Source organism: Artemia franciscana, chromosome 13 (assembly GCF_032884065.1).
Source record: "Artemia franciscana chromosome 13, ASM3288406v1, whole genome shotgun sequence".
Classification (NCBI taxonomy): domain Eukaryota; kingdom Metazoa; phylum Arthropoda; class Branchiopoda; order Anostraca; family Artemiidae; genus Artemia; species Artemia franciscana.
In genome coordinates, this window is record NC_088875.1 from 32,516,884 (window position 1) to 32,531,108 (window position 14,225).

A 14,225-nucleotide genomic window follows, 5' to 3' on the forward strand; every position below is an offset into this window, starting at 1 on the left:
AATACTTGCACGCTACTACTACTACTGCCACGACTACTACTACTTCTACCACTACTACCACTACAACTACCATAACTACCGCTTCTGTAACAAGTGCTACCAAGGCTGAAGATATTGGAATGAACATCTGAGGAAATGTTGAGTGGAAAATTGAACTAAATCAAAGCATACTATGTGCAAGCACATTGCTTGTAAAGGCGTATCAGCAATATTTTTGGAACGGCTTAGCGCATCAAAATGAAAATTCTGGGCCATCGTTAGGGGGATATTCAACTCGCCAAAAGGTGATATATACCATCTATCACTTTATACTATATACTATCTATCACTTTATACCATATACTATCTATATATACTATATACTATACTATCAATATATACCCGTTATTACAGATTTTAATATTGCTGCTACTAATGCTACTGCTACTACTATTACAACACTGTTACTGCTACTACTGCTCCTACTACTACCAATACTACCATGATGCTAGTACTATTAAAGTTACGCGCATAAAGGTGAAAATTCGACAGAATATTGAGAAAGAATTTGAACTAATTCAAAACGTACTAAGTGCATGTATATTGTCAAAAGGGCGCATGCCGAGTATGGATTTGGGTATTAAGTTGGAACTTTCAGAGAATGCTTCAAGGGGAGGATCAATTGACCAAATGGCAATATGTGCGCGCTACTATTATTACTACTACAACTACTAAATTTAATGCTACTACTGCTACTCCAACTACAACTTGCATTGCAACTATTTTTCAGGTAAGAGCAATAAGATAAAAATTCCAGGAAGAATATGCATATACAAGTTATCAAAAGGACATATCGAAAATGTCATCACAACGGCTAATAGTATTAAGTTGATGCTCCCAGGACTTGATGAGAGGGGTATACAACTGACCAAAAGGTAATACGTTAATATTACTGCTACTGTTAATATTACAACTACTAGTACTAATGCTAATACTACTACTATTACAAGTATACCTAAGGGCATGAAGGTGAAAATTTCAAGGAATATTAAGGGGGGCAGGTGAACTGAATCAGAATACGTTGTCTGTATGCAGGTTGTCAGAAGGGCGTATCGGCAATATCTTTGGAATAGTTTGGTGTGTAAAAATGAAACTTACAGGGCTTGTTGTTGGGGATGTTGAACTAACCAAAAGATAATATTTGCATCCTACTGCTACTTCTTCTACTCATACTACTACTACTACTACTAGCTAAGGCTGCTGCTAATAATTCTACTGTTACTACTGATACTACTACTGCTGCTACTAAAGCTAAGGTTATTAAGGTGAAAAGTTTGGAGAATATTGAAACTGTATTGAACTAACTCGAAACCTACTATGCCCATACAGGTTGTCAAGAGGATGTATGAGCAATGCTTCGCAAACGGATTAAGGTATTAAGTATAAACTTTCAGCTTGTGTTGAAGGGGATATTGAAGTAAACCAAATGAGCATTGTGCTACTAATGGTACTGCTGCTGCTACAACTATTGCTACTACGCATGTTAAGGGCATTAAGGTGTACTCTTAGCTTTTAAGAAATATTTAGGCGGAAGTTGATCTAAATCAAAACCAACTATGAGCATGTAGATTGTCAAAAGGGTGTCACAGCAATATCTCGAGAACTTCTTACATTATTAAGTTAGACCTTTAAGTTTAAGCTGTGGCGGATTTTCAACCTGCCAGAATGCACTAGGCTTCTACTATTAATGCTACTACTACTGCTATTAACTTACTAAACTAATTAAAATTCGTCGCAGCACCATGCCCCTTGAAGCCAACACAGCTAGGCACGTTCCTCCTCTATACCAATCTATTCAAAACCTTCCTCTTTACTCTCTCCCAAAAAGTTCCCATTTCCCTTAAATATTTCTTTATGGCATCCTCCCACCCTAACCGTCGACGTTTAGCCGTTGACGGTTGGCCGAAAAGGACTATCTTCGGCAATCTGTCATCCTTCATCTGCAGAAACTGCCCGAGCCATCTCAACCTTAGTCTCATTATAGCCCTAGAAAGCGTGATTGAACCGCACTTTTTGTACATTCTACTGCTTGAAATACGTGAGTCAGCCGAGTACCCAGAACAATCCGTACGCAATTTCTCTGGAAAATATGTAGTAAGTCTTCATCAACTTTTCAGAACGCCCCTGCTTCGGAACCATGTTTGACTACTGTCATCATTATCGCCTCCAGTATTCTAATCATGGTTTGAAGACTGATCTTCTTATTCCACTCTGAGTGTTGGCTATTCCACTTCAAATATCTACACTGCTCCTACTGTCTTTACTAATAATACTACCAAGCTAAAAAAAAGCTGTCCACCTGATCAGTCTTTTGGTTACCCAACGTCAACCTCTTCATTTTCACTTATTCCTAGCTTAAGTGACTTGGTCTTCTTACCGTTAAATTTTAAACCTATTCTAGCACCATGAACTCGCAAAACCTTTGAAAGTTCATTCATTTTGCTATTCCTAGCGTTCATCATTTTCTTTCCTTAGACATCATCAGCAACTTCACAAATTGTTTTCCTAAAATTATTCCATCCGTCTTCTACATTGTCAAATTTTAAACTCTCCAGTTTAGTATTCAACTGTTCCTGGAAAGTTTCTCTGAAATTTTCATCCTGTAGTCTACCAACATCATAATTACTCGGGAAGTAGTAACCCTTCCGATATTCCAGCTTTAAAGTAGCTCTAGGCACTACTAGATGGTGATTTTTAGTTTTAACATTAATAAAAGCAATCCTATACACACTTGTATCTTGTACTGATCCTACCAGTTTTCGGTTTACCATAACATAATCAATAAGGTTTGCTGTCTTACCAACACACGAATACCACGTTAACTTAGGAGTAATTTTGTGACCAAACACCGTATTGCTTATAATTAGATTGGTATGTCTACAGAATTGCAACAGTCTCTTGCCATTACTGTTTTCCTTTCCTATACCAAATTTACATAAACTAAAATACCCACATTTCTGCCTGGGACCCTGTCTATTTGCTCCTGTATCTGTAAATAAAATTCATCTGAGTCACTAGTATCTCCGTCATTGGGTTCTACTGGGATATGTACTACTATAACCGACACCCTGAATTTTTTAGTCATAAAATGAGCGATTAGTATTCTATTACTAATACATTCCAAGCCTAAATAAGGCACAGCAGCTGCCTTACTCGTCATTAGCCCTACTCTTACAAATTAATTAAATCAAAAGAGTGTAAGAATACCCAGGCTGTCAGCGAGCATAGATTTTTTTTTTTTAAATAGTTTTAAAGTTTGTATTTTTCAGAGTAACTCGAGGAACTGTATAACTAGATTAAACACGGCTATTTGTGTTCAAATTTTTGTTAGAGTGTATGTTGTTCGAATTGTTGAAAAATTTCCTCCAACGCACACATCACAAGCCAAACAATAGAATCCAATAGAAGAAACTGAAAAGACGTAAAATATTATTTTCTTTTTCCATGAAAGAATGTGTGTCAATAAAAACGAACAGAAATGGATTAAAAAAAAATTTCCAAATAGGTTCTATTTTCCGAAATAGGTTTTTCAAAGAAAGGTAAAGAGGTTCATGAAGCCAAAAATGAACAGCAATTAATTCCAATAATCTTCCCAGCTTAAAACTACCACAAATCACCATCAGTGAATAAATGGAACCCAAAACGAACAAAAACTACAATAAATAACCGATTCAATCTCAAAACTAGCAAAAATAACACGAACAGGGCTGACAAACCCCAAGCTTTCTCAAGACCAGAACATAATTTGCACTTTACTGAAAACTAAATACATTTTAAATGTTTTAACTTTTTAAACTTTAATTAACCAAATTTACCAAACAGTTCATGGTAACGAACTGTAGTAAGGAGCGACCCGGCTCAATAGTAACCGAAACTCTAAATAATGGAATTTTGATACCAATAATTACATAAAAAAAATCGCATTTTAATGTGATTTTAAAAATATAACTTTCATCAAGATTAGTCTTACCTATCAAAAGTTACGAGCCTGAGAAAATTTGCCTCATTTTAGAGAATATGGGAAACACCCCTAAAAGTCATACAATCTTAACGAAAATCACACTATCAGATTCACCGTATTAGAGAACCTTATTGTAGAAGTTTCAGGCTCCTATCTACAAAAATGTGGAATTTCGCATTTTTTGCCAGAAGACAAATCACGGATGCGTGTATTTGTTTTTTTGTTTTCTTCCCAGGGGTGATCGTATCGAACCAGTGGTCCTAGAATGTCGCGAGAGGGCTCATTCTAACGTAAATTAAAAGTTCTAGTGCCCTTTTCAAGTGACCAAAAAAATTAGAGGCCACCCAAGCCCCCTCCCACGCTCATTTTTTTTTCCAAAGTCACCGGATCAAAATTGTGAGATAGCCATTTTATTCACCATAGTCGAAACACCTAATAACTATGTCTTTGGGGACGACTTACTCCCCTGCAGTCCCCGTGGGAGGAGTTGCAAGTTACAAACTTTGACCTGTGTTTACATATAGTAATGGTTACTGGGAAGTATACGGACGTTTTCACGGGTATTTTCTTGGTTTGGGAGGGAGAGTTGAGGTGGGGGGTTACGTGGGTGGATTTTTCCATGGAAAACTTCTCGCGGGGGAAGAGACTTTCAATGAAGGGAGCGCAGGATTTTTTAGCATTATTTAAAAAAAACAATGAAAAAATAAATATGAAAAGTTTTTTTCTACTGAAAGTGAGGAGCAGCATTAAAACTCAAAACGAGGAGAAATTATTGCGCATATGAGGGGCTTACCTCTTCGTAATACCTTGCTCTTTACGCTAAAGTATTTTTAGTAATTTCAACTATTTATTCTACGGCCTTTGTGAGTCAAGGATCATTCTTAAAGAATTGGGACAGAATTTAAGCTTTAGTGTAAAGAGCGAGGTATCGACGAGGGGTGAACTCCCTCATGTACGCAATAAAAACATACGAATATAGAAGTTCGTTACGTAAGTTAATTCGTAAATTACTTATATTTTTTACTAATCAAATGTTTGTAAAAAAGTTAAAAGTTCTAGTTGCCTTTTTAAGTAATCAAAAAATTTGAGGGCAACTAGGCTTCCTCCCTGTCTCCTTTTTTCTCAAAATCTTCCGATTAAAACTATGAGAAAGCCATTTAGCCAAAAAAACATTAATATGCAAATTTTGTTTTAATTATTTATGTACGGAGAGCCAAGATCAAAACATGCATTAATTAAAAAACGTCCAGAAATTAAACAAAAAACAAGTTTTTTTAAATGAAAGTAAGGAGCGACATTAAAACTTAAAACGAACAGAAATTACTCCGTATATGAAAGGGGCTTTTCCTCCTCAACGTCGCGCTCTTTACGCTAAAGTTTTTTACTGTTTTAAAAAGTAGAGTTAAGAGAAAGAAACAAAAGTTTAAAAAAAACTACTGTATGATATATCTTCTGGTTTTTGGTTATAGCAGAATATTTCTAATGATCTAAAGTTTTTCAGATGATGCCCCTTTCTAAAGACATAGCAAATCTTCGTACGTTTCTTCTGATCTGCGTGGAGAATACGTGTCGTTCAACTGCTCTGCTCAATGGAAAGTCAATTCTGAAAGTTCGTCAGCTTTTATATGCTCTGAGTGCTATTTATTCACCATTGACCTCTCTTTGTCAGGTATGCTTCTGTATTTAAGTTATCTTATGACAAGTTAGAAGAATACGATACAAAAGGAGAAGTAGTAAAAAACAATTATTGAACGAAATTAAATACTTTTAGTTGATGCTTCAAATCAAACTCCTTTTCGAAATTAAAATCCTAAACTTTCACATAGAGTTAGATGCACTGTGGAAATGGTGCAATGGTCTGTAAAAACGATGATTTACCATCGTTTTTATTCCCTTGCTACCTGTCATTACTTTTATGCGTTTGTAATCGAAATATTCCATGAAAAGCATCATTAAACATTCCTTCATTATCAGCTTGAATGCTGTGCCGTGTTTACTTCATAGTTTTTGAAAGCCATATAGATTGCTATGTAAGAGGATTAGAATTGCCATAACTAGTTCTGGATTCAAGCAGCTAAGACTGCGAATGACTTTTTTTTTAACTTGACAATTTTTTTTGCAATACGTAGGCCTACTACATATGTTTTAACTCCAAATTACTTTGAATTTACCAATTTTTTGGTGTCTCATATTAAAGGAGAACAAGGAATATTTTTTTAAATTTCATAATATTTTGAATCATGTTATCATTTTAAATACTTTGATGACATTAACTATATTAAAATAACGTTTATTAGCAGAATCGCAAGATGGCAGAAAGAGTTTTTGCAACCCAAAATTCGTCAGAAGCGCTAATATTTTTTTTTTTGAATAATCTTCTACAATCGAGTTCGCCAAATCTCGAAATGCGCCTTTTTCCCAATAACAAACAATGAACAATAGGCAACTCCCATAATATACATTCCGTGCTCTAGGGGCTGTGGGTGTTGTGTCATCCCCTGAGGCATAGTTATTTGACCGCTAGAGGCTAGACTAATTTTGAACTTGATAGCTATTTTAAAATTTTGATTAGATGTCTATGGGGGAACGGCATCTAAAAAAGATGTATGAGAGGATGGTTCTACAAGCACTTAACAAATATCCCCCTCGACATGCCATAAAAGTTTCCCCTTAATACCCTCGGCCACTCTTTTTCAGATACGCTTTTTGATAATCTGGATGCATGTACTGCATCAAACAGTTCGTGGTAACGAACTGTAGTAATGAGAGACCCGGCTCAATAGTAACTGAAACTCTAAAATATGGAATTTTAATACCAATAGCTACATCAAAAGAATCAAATTTTAAAGCTTATTTTAAATATGTAAGTTTCATCAAGTTTAGTCTTACCCATACCCATCAAAAGTTACGAGTCTGAGAAAATTTGAAAATCACACCATCGCATTCAGGGTATCAGAGAACCTCACTGTAGAAGTTTCAAGCTCCTATTTACAAAAATGTGGATATTCGTATTTTTTGCCAGAAGACCGATCACGGGTGCGTGTTCATTTTTTTTCTATTTTTTACCCCAGGGGTGATTGTATCGACCCTGTGGTCCTAGAATGTTGCAAGAGGGATCATTCTAACGGAAATTAAAAGTTCTAGTGCCCTTTTTAAGTGACCAAAAAAATTGGAGGACACCTAGGCCCCCTCCCACGCTCATTTTTTTCCAAATTTATTGGATCAAAACTCTGAGATAGCCATTTTATTCAACATAGTCGAAAATCCTAATGACTGTGTTTTTGGTGACGACTTACTCGCCCAAAGTCCCCGTGGGAGTGGCTGCAAGTTAAAAACTTTGACCTGTGTTTACATATAGTAATGGTTATTGGGTACAAGACGTTTTCTTATTGGTTATTGGGTACAATGGTTAAGTGTACAGACGTTTTCAGGGGGATTTTTTGGTTTAGGGGAGGGGGGGGTGATTTGAGGGGGGAGGTTACATGGGAGGATCTTTTCATGGAAGAATTTGTCATGTGGAAGAGAATTTCAATAAAGGGGATGCAGGATTTTTTTTAGCATTATTTCAAAAACAATAAAAAAAATAAACATGAAAAGTTTTTTCAACTGAAAGTAAGGCTCAGAATTAAAACTTAAAACGAACAGAAATTATTACGTATATGAGGGGTTCACCTCCTCGTAATACCTTGCTCTTTACGCTAAAGTATTTTTAGTAATTTCAACTATTTATTCTACGGCCTTTGTGATTTAGGGGTCATTCTCAAGGAATTGGGGCAAAATTTAAGCTTTAGTGTAAAGAGCGTGGTATTGACGCGGGGGTGAACCCCCGCATATACGTAATAAAAACATACGAATATAGAAGTTCGTTACGTAAGTTAATTCATAAATTACGTATATTTTTACTAACTAAAACGTTCGTAAAAAATTAAAAGTTTTAGTTGCCTTTTTAAGTAACCAAAAAATTGGAGGCCCACTAGGCTCCTCCCCCACTCCTTTTTTTCTCAAAATCTTCCAATTAAAACTATGAGAAAGCCATTTATCCCCAAAAAATTAATGTGCAAATTTCGTTTTAATTATTTATGTGCGGAGAGCCAAAATCAAAACATGCATTAATTCAAAAACGTTCATAAACTCAATAAAAAGAACAAGTTTTCTTAACTGAAAGGAAGGAGTGACATAAATTTAATATCGCTCCTTACTTTCAGTTAAGAAAACTTGTTTTTTTTAGTTAATTTTGAATCGGTTCAACTTTTCCTAAGGTGTTCTATGCCCCAAGTTATTTTACCTATGAACTATTTGGACAAAACGGTTTTCTCAAAATTTTTACCGGATGTCTTCAGGGGAGATCGGGTGTGGGAAGGTGAATGGTTGCCCTTCGGTCACTTTTAACTCTTAAAAAGGGCACTAGAATACCTAACTTCACCAAGATACCAACTCCATATATTAAATATTCAATTAAGATATACCTTTACAGTAGTTTATCCTACTCTGCCTAAGCTAATTGTCTCCGAATGCAGATAGACAAACCGGTTTTATGCAGCCAGATCAGGTCAAACTTCCTGAGTGGGGTCGCTATAATATGTAAGTACCGTCTGTTTCATAGGCCGAATTAGCTGTATCCTCAGAAACGTGTGCTCGAATTGTTGCCATCAGTGTTTCAAGTTTGGGGAGGGGGCTAATAGTAATAATGAGGAATACGCTAAACTCCTAATGTGAGATAACCTACAGTAATTAGTACTTCTAAGCTGTCTCCCTGCAGTCTATGGATAAAGTGTCCCTGAGAAAACCTCGCACTTAGAATCTCCTTGAGACGATGTTATGCAATCGACAATCAGGCCCTATGCCTGGTATTAGGCTAGGGATAGTGGATACCACGGGTACAACTAGACGGGCATCTTGAATCTATACTTAAAAATCCTCGGCATATATTATCTCATAAAATATGAGAGGAACCGCTGTAGCGTTGCCTATAGTAAATGCCATACGGCTCCAATGTTGTATTATTAATTTATGATTTATTTCCCCAGATGCACTTCATATGGAAGGGGTCGTCGTATAAGTTTCTAAAACGGCTCATTCGATTGGAAATTGGGAGTTCTAGTGTCCTTTTTAAGAGTTAAAAGTGATTGTAGGGCAACTAGCCCCCCCCCCCTACGGCCTTTCCCCCCAAATACATCCGATAAAAAGTGTGAGATAGCCATTTTGTTAAAAATAGTTCAAAGATCATAAAACAAAAACTAGGTTGTGACACAACCCCCTAGGACCCGGGGGCAGGCATTGTAAATTATGCGCTAGGGGAATATACGTGTCTTATAGAAAAGATGCTCGTATAAACTTCAGAGAGGGCTCATTTGATTGAAATTAAAAGTTCTAGTTCATTTCTTAAGAGTTAAAAGAGGTTAGAGGGCAACTAGTGCAACTAGCAACTAGATTAGTTGGACACAACCCTCCAGGACCTGGAGGGAGGCGTTGTAAGTTATGACTTGGGGGCATATACGATTCTTACAGAAGGAATGCTCGTATAAACTTAGAGATGGCTCATTTGACAGGAAATGTAAAGTTCTAGTTCACTTTTAAAGAGTCGAAAGAGATCAAAGGGCAATTAACCCCCCCCCCTCGCCCTTTTTCCCTAAAGCCATCCGATAAAAATTTTGAGATAGCCATTTTGTTAAAAATAGTTCAAACATAAGATAATAAAAACTCCGGGGTCGGCACAAACCCCCACAGCCCGGGGGCAAGTGTTTTAAGCTATGCGCCGAGGTCTTATAAGGTTTTTATGTAACGAGAGGTTTTTATAAACTTCAGATTGGCTTATTTGATTGGAAAATGAAAATTGTATTTACCTTTTCACTAGTCAAAAGAGATCAAAGGGCATCTATCCCCCCCCCCCCTCATACGCACCCTCGTTTCCCCAAATTCATCCGATCAAAATTTTGAGATTGGCAGTTTGTTTGATATAGTCCAACGGTCAGATAACAAAAATATCAGGGTTAACATACCCCCCCCCCCCCACTAGAGCCTTGGGAAGGGTTGTAACTTATGCCTTGGGGGTGAATAAAGTTCTTATGGAAGAAGTGGTCGTATTAACCTCGGAGAGGACTCAAATGATCAGAAATTGAAAATTCTAATTCCCTTCTTAAGAGTCAAAAGTGATCAGATGGCCACTCCCCCCCCCCTAACCCTCTTTTCTCCAAATGCGTCCGATCGAATTTTTATATAGCTTTTTTGTTCAAAATAGACCAAAGATTATATAACAAAGACTCCAGGGATAACAAAGCCCACCAGAACCTGGGGCCAAGTGTTGTAAACTACGCCTGAGGGGCAAACAAGTTTCTTATGGAAGGAATGGTAGTATAAACTTCGGAGAGGGCTCATTCAGTCGTAAATCAGAATTTCCAGTGCCCTTTTTAAGAGTCAAAAGCGATCGCAGGGGAAGTATCCTTCCCAAGGCACTTTTTTCCTCAAATGTATCTGATCAAAATTTTAAGATAACCATTTTGTTCAAAATAGTGTAAAAATCAAATAACAAAAATTCAGGGATCAACACAATCCCCCAGAGCTCGGGGGAAGTGTTATAAATTATGCATCGGGGACAGATAAGCTTTTATGTTAGGGATGGTCGTATTAACATCAGAGGTCGATCATTTGATTGGAAATTGAAATTCCTATTTACCTTTTTAAGATTCGTCAAAAGTGATCTACGAGCACATACGCATACGTTCAAAATTTTTAGATAGCCATTTTGTTAAAAATAGTCTAACTATCAGATGACAACTTTGGAGACAACATATCCCCCCCCGAAACCCGGGGAAGGGTTGTAACTGATGCCCTGGGGGCATATAAAGTTTTTGCGGAAAGGCTGTACGCATAAACTTCGGAGGGGACTCAAATGATTTAAAATTGAAAGTTCTAGTTCCCTTTTTAAGAGTCAAGTGATCCAATGGCAACTAGCTTCCCCCCCTCACCAAACTCGAGGCCATAAGGCTCCAGTTTTTTCCCTAGAGACACTTCATACGGAAGGGATGGTCACTTAAACTTGGGAGGGCGTCATTCGATTGGAAATCGGAAATTATAGTTGCCTTCTTAGGAGTCAAAAGTGATCAAAGGGTAAATAGCTCCCACGCCCTGTTCCCCAAATGTTTACGATAAAAATTTAATCTTAGTTAAAGGATAAGATAGCAAAAATTCCGGGTTTGACACAAGCCCCAAGGGCCCAGGGGCAGGCGTTGTCAGTCATGCCCTGGGGACATATTTGGTTTTTATGGAAGGGCTACTTGTATAAACTTCAGAAGGGGTTCAGTTGAAGAGAAATTGAAAGTTCTAGTTCCCTTTTTCCGAGTCAAATGAGGGCAGAGGTCAACTAGTCCCCCGCCCTTTTCTTCGAAACCTTCAGGTAAAAATTTTGAGATAGGCATGCTATTGTAAATAGTTTTATGTTTGAACTAAACTCCAGATAAGAAAAAACTCCCGGGTTGACACAACACCCCAGAGCCCAGTGGCAAGCGTTTTAAGCTATGCCCTGGGGCATATAAGGTTTTTATGTAAGGGGTGTTCGTATAAAGTTGAAAGGTAGCGCATTTGATTGAAAATTGAATTACCTTTTTAAGAGTCAAAATTGATCAGAGGGTATCTACCCTCCCCCGATCAGGGGGTCAACATACCCTCCCCCGCCAGGAGCGCGGGGGGAACTAAGGGTTGTCACTTGTGCCTCGGGGGCATGTAAGGTTTTATGGAAGAGTTGGCCGTATAAACTTTGCAGGAGACTCAATGATTAAAAATTCAAACATCTTACTTCCCTTTTTAAAAGTAAAAAAGTGATCCAATGGCAACTAGCCCCCCCCCCCACCTACCCTCTTTTCCCCAAAATCGTCCGATCAAAATATTTATATATCCAGTTTGTTCAAAACTGACCAAAAATCATATAAAATAAACTCCAGGGATAACAGATCCCCCCCCAGAACCGGGTGGCGAGTGTTGTAAGCTATGCCCCCACTGCCCCGGAGCATGTAATGTTTTTATGGAAGTGATGGTACTATAAACTTCAGAGGGGCTCATTTGATTGGAAATAGGAATTTTTAGTTATTTTGTTAATGGTAAAAAGTGAACAGAGGGAATATACCCCCCCTCCATATACAACCTCTTTTCCCCAAACGTATTCAATCAACATTTTGAGATAGTAATTTTCTTAAGTAGTCCAACAATCAAATCAAAAAAAAAATTGTGATCAAAATAATCCCCCTCCAGAGCCTGGGGAAGGACTGTAAATTATGCCCGGAGGTACATGAGGTTCTGAGGGAAGAGGTAAACTTTGGACGGGGCTCAAATGACTAGAAATATAAAGTTCTGGTTCCCTTTTTGAGAGTCGAAAGTAATCTGATGACAGCTACCCCCTTCCCCTCACCGTCTTTTCCCCAAATATGTCCGATCAAAATTTTGAGATTTTTATTTTGTCCAAAACAGACCAAAGATCATATAGTAAAAACTCTGGGGCTTACACAGCCCCCCTTCCCCCCTCGAATCCAGATGCATATACGTTTTTATAGAAGGAATGATCGTATAACTTCGCCGGGGACTCATTCTACTGGACATTGAAAGTTCCATTTCCCTTTTTAAGAGTCAAAAGGGACCGAAGGGCAACTAGCCCTCCTGCCTTCTTTACCTCAAATCCATCTGATCGAATTTTCGAGATGGCCATTTTGTTAAAATAAGTCAAAATCGGTTAACAAAAACTCCAGGGTGAACACAAAACCCCAGAGCCCTGGGCTAAGTGTTGTATGTTATGTCCAGGGGGCGTATAAGGTTCTCATGCGAGGGTTTTCAAAATAGTTCAAAAATCAGACAATCAAAACCCCCACAACCACTCCAAAAGACTTATGAACGATATTGTATTCATAAAAACTTAAGCGAGCGGGCCCCTGTCCTTCTCTGCATAGCCTGTCTCCCCCCCCTAAAAAAAAACTCGTCAACGATATTTTATTCCAAAACTTATGGCAACTCAATCCTGAACATCCATGACCTCCCCCGCCCCACAAAAAAACAATTATGAACAATATTCTATGTTAAAACTTATGGGACCTGACCTATGGTTCCTCCAAGGGCCGGCATCCCCCCTATCCCTAAAATTTATTAATGATAAATCCCGGGAATTGACTCCTGGCCCTCCCTCCATATCCCTACCTTCCTCCTCCCATCCCGAAAAAGACTTATTAACGACATTTTATTCCAAAAATCATGGGTAATGATACATTGCCCTCCATGCCCCCAACCAAAAAATTATTAACTATATTCTATTCCAAATTCATGGAAATTCAGTTTGATTTTATTAGCTCTTTGCGAAAATTCTCAACTACAACTCCGTGTATGAAAGGGGCTGCTCCCTTCTCAACGCACTTGCTCTTTGCACTAAAGTTAATAAAAAAAAGTTAAGTAAAAAAAAGTAAATAAGTTTAGCGTAAAGAGTGGGACGTTGAGGAAGGAACAGCCCCTTTCACACACGGAGTAGTTTCTGTTCGTTTTAAGTTTTAATGTCGCTCCTTACTTTCAGTAAAAAAAAAACTTGTTTTGTTATTTAATTTCTGAACGTTTTTGAATTAATGCATGTTTGATTTTGGCTCTCCGCAAATGAATAATTAAAACGAAATTTGCGCATTAAGTTTTTTTTTGGTAAATGGCTTTCTCGTAGTTTTGACCAGACAATTTTGAGAAAAAGGGTGGGAAAAAGTTGCCCTCCAATTTTTCGGTTACTTTAAAAGGCAACTAGAATTTTTAATTTTTAACGAACGTTATTATTAGTAATAAATATATGTAACTTACAAATTAACTTACATAACGAACTTGTATATTCGTATATTTTTATTATATATATGAGGGGGTTTGCCCCTCGTTAACACCTCGCTCTTTACACTAAAGCTTTAATTTTGTCCCAATTCTTTAAGATTGATACCTGAACCACGAAGGCTGTAGAATAAATAGTTGAAATTATTAAAAATACTTTAGCGTAAAGAGCGAGGTATTTATCAAACTTGGCTCTTGTCCTTGATTAAATAAAGTTGGACTCTTTGCCACAATTCTACTTTTTAAAACAATTAAAAGCTTTAGCGTGAAGAGCGAGGGATTGCGGAGGGGACAACCCATTTCATATACGGAGTAATTTCTGTTCGTTTTAAGTTTTAATGTCGCTCCTTACTTTCAGTTAGAAAAACTAGTTTTTTTTATGTAATTTCTG

At 37.4% G+C, this 14,225-nt stretch overlaps 1 protein-coding gene across 4 annotated transcripts in view; it reads left to right on the top strand.

Annotated features, from left to right (window-relative positions):
• Positions 1–14,225, top strand: part of LOC136034811 (uncharacterized) — a 116,769-nt gene that overhangs the window by 6,162 nt on the left and 96,382 nt on the right. For 3 of the 4 annotated variants that reach the window (XM_065716237.1, XM_065716238.1, XM_065716240.1), the window contains one exon: positions 5,502–5,669. In XM_065716237.1, the coding sequence (XP_065572309.1) occupies positions 5,502–5,669 (168 nt within the window). Of the gene's footprint in view, positions 1–769; positions 915–5,501; positions 5,670–14,225 lie in introns of all 4 variants that reach the window. The other variant, XM_065716239.1, reaches the window with a different exon arrangement.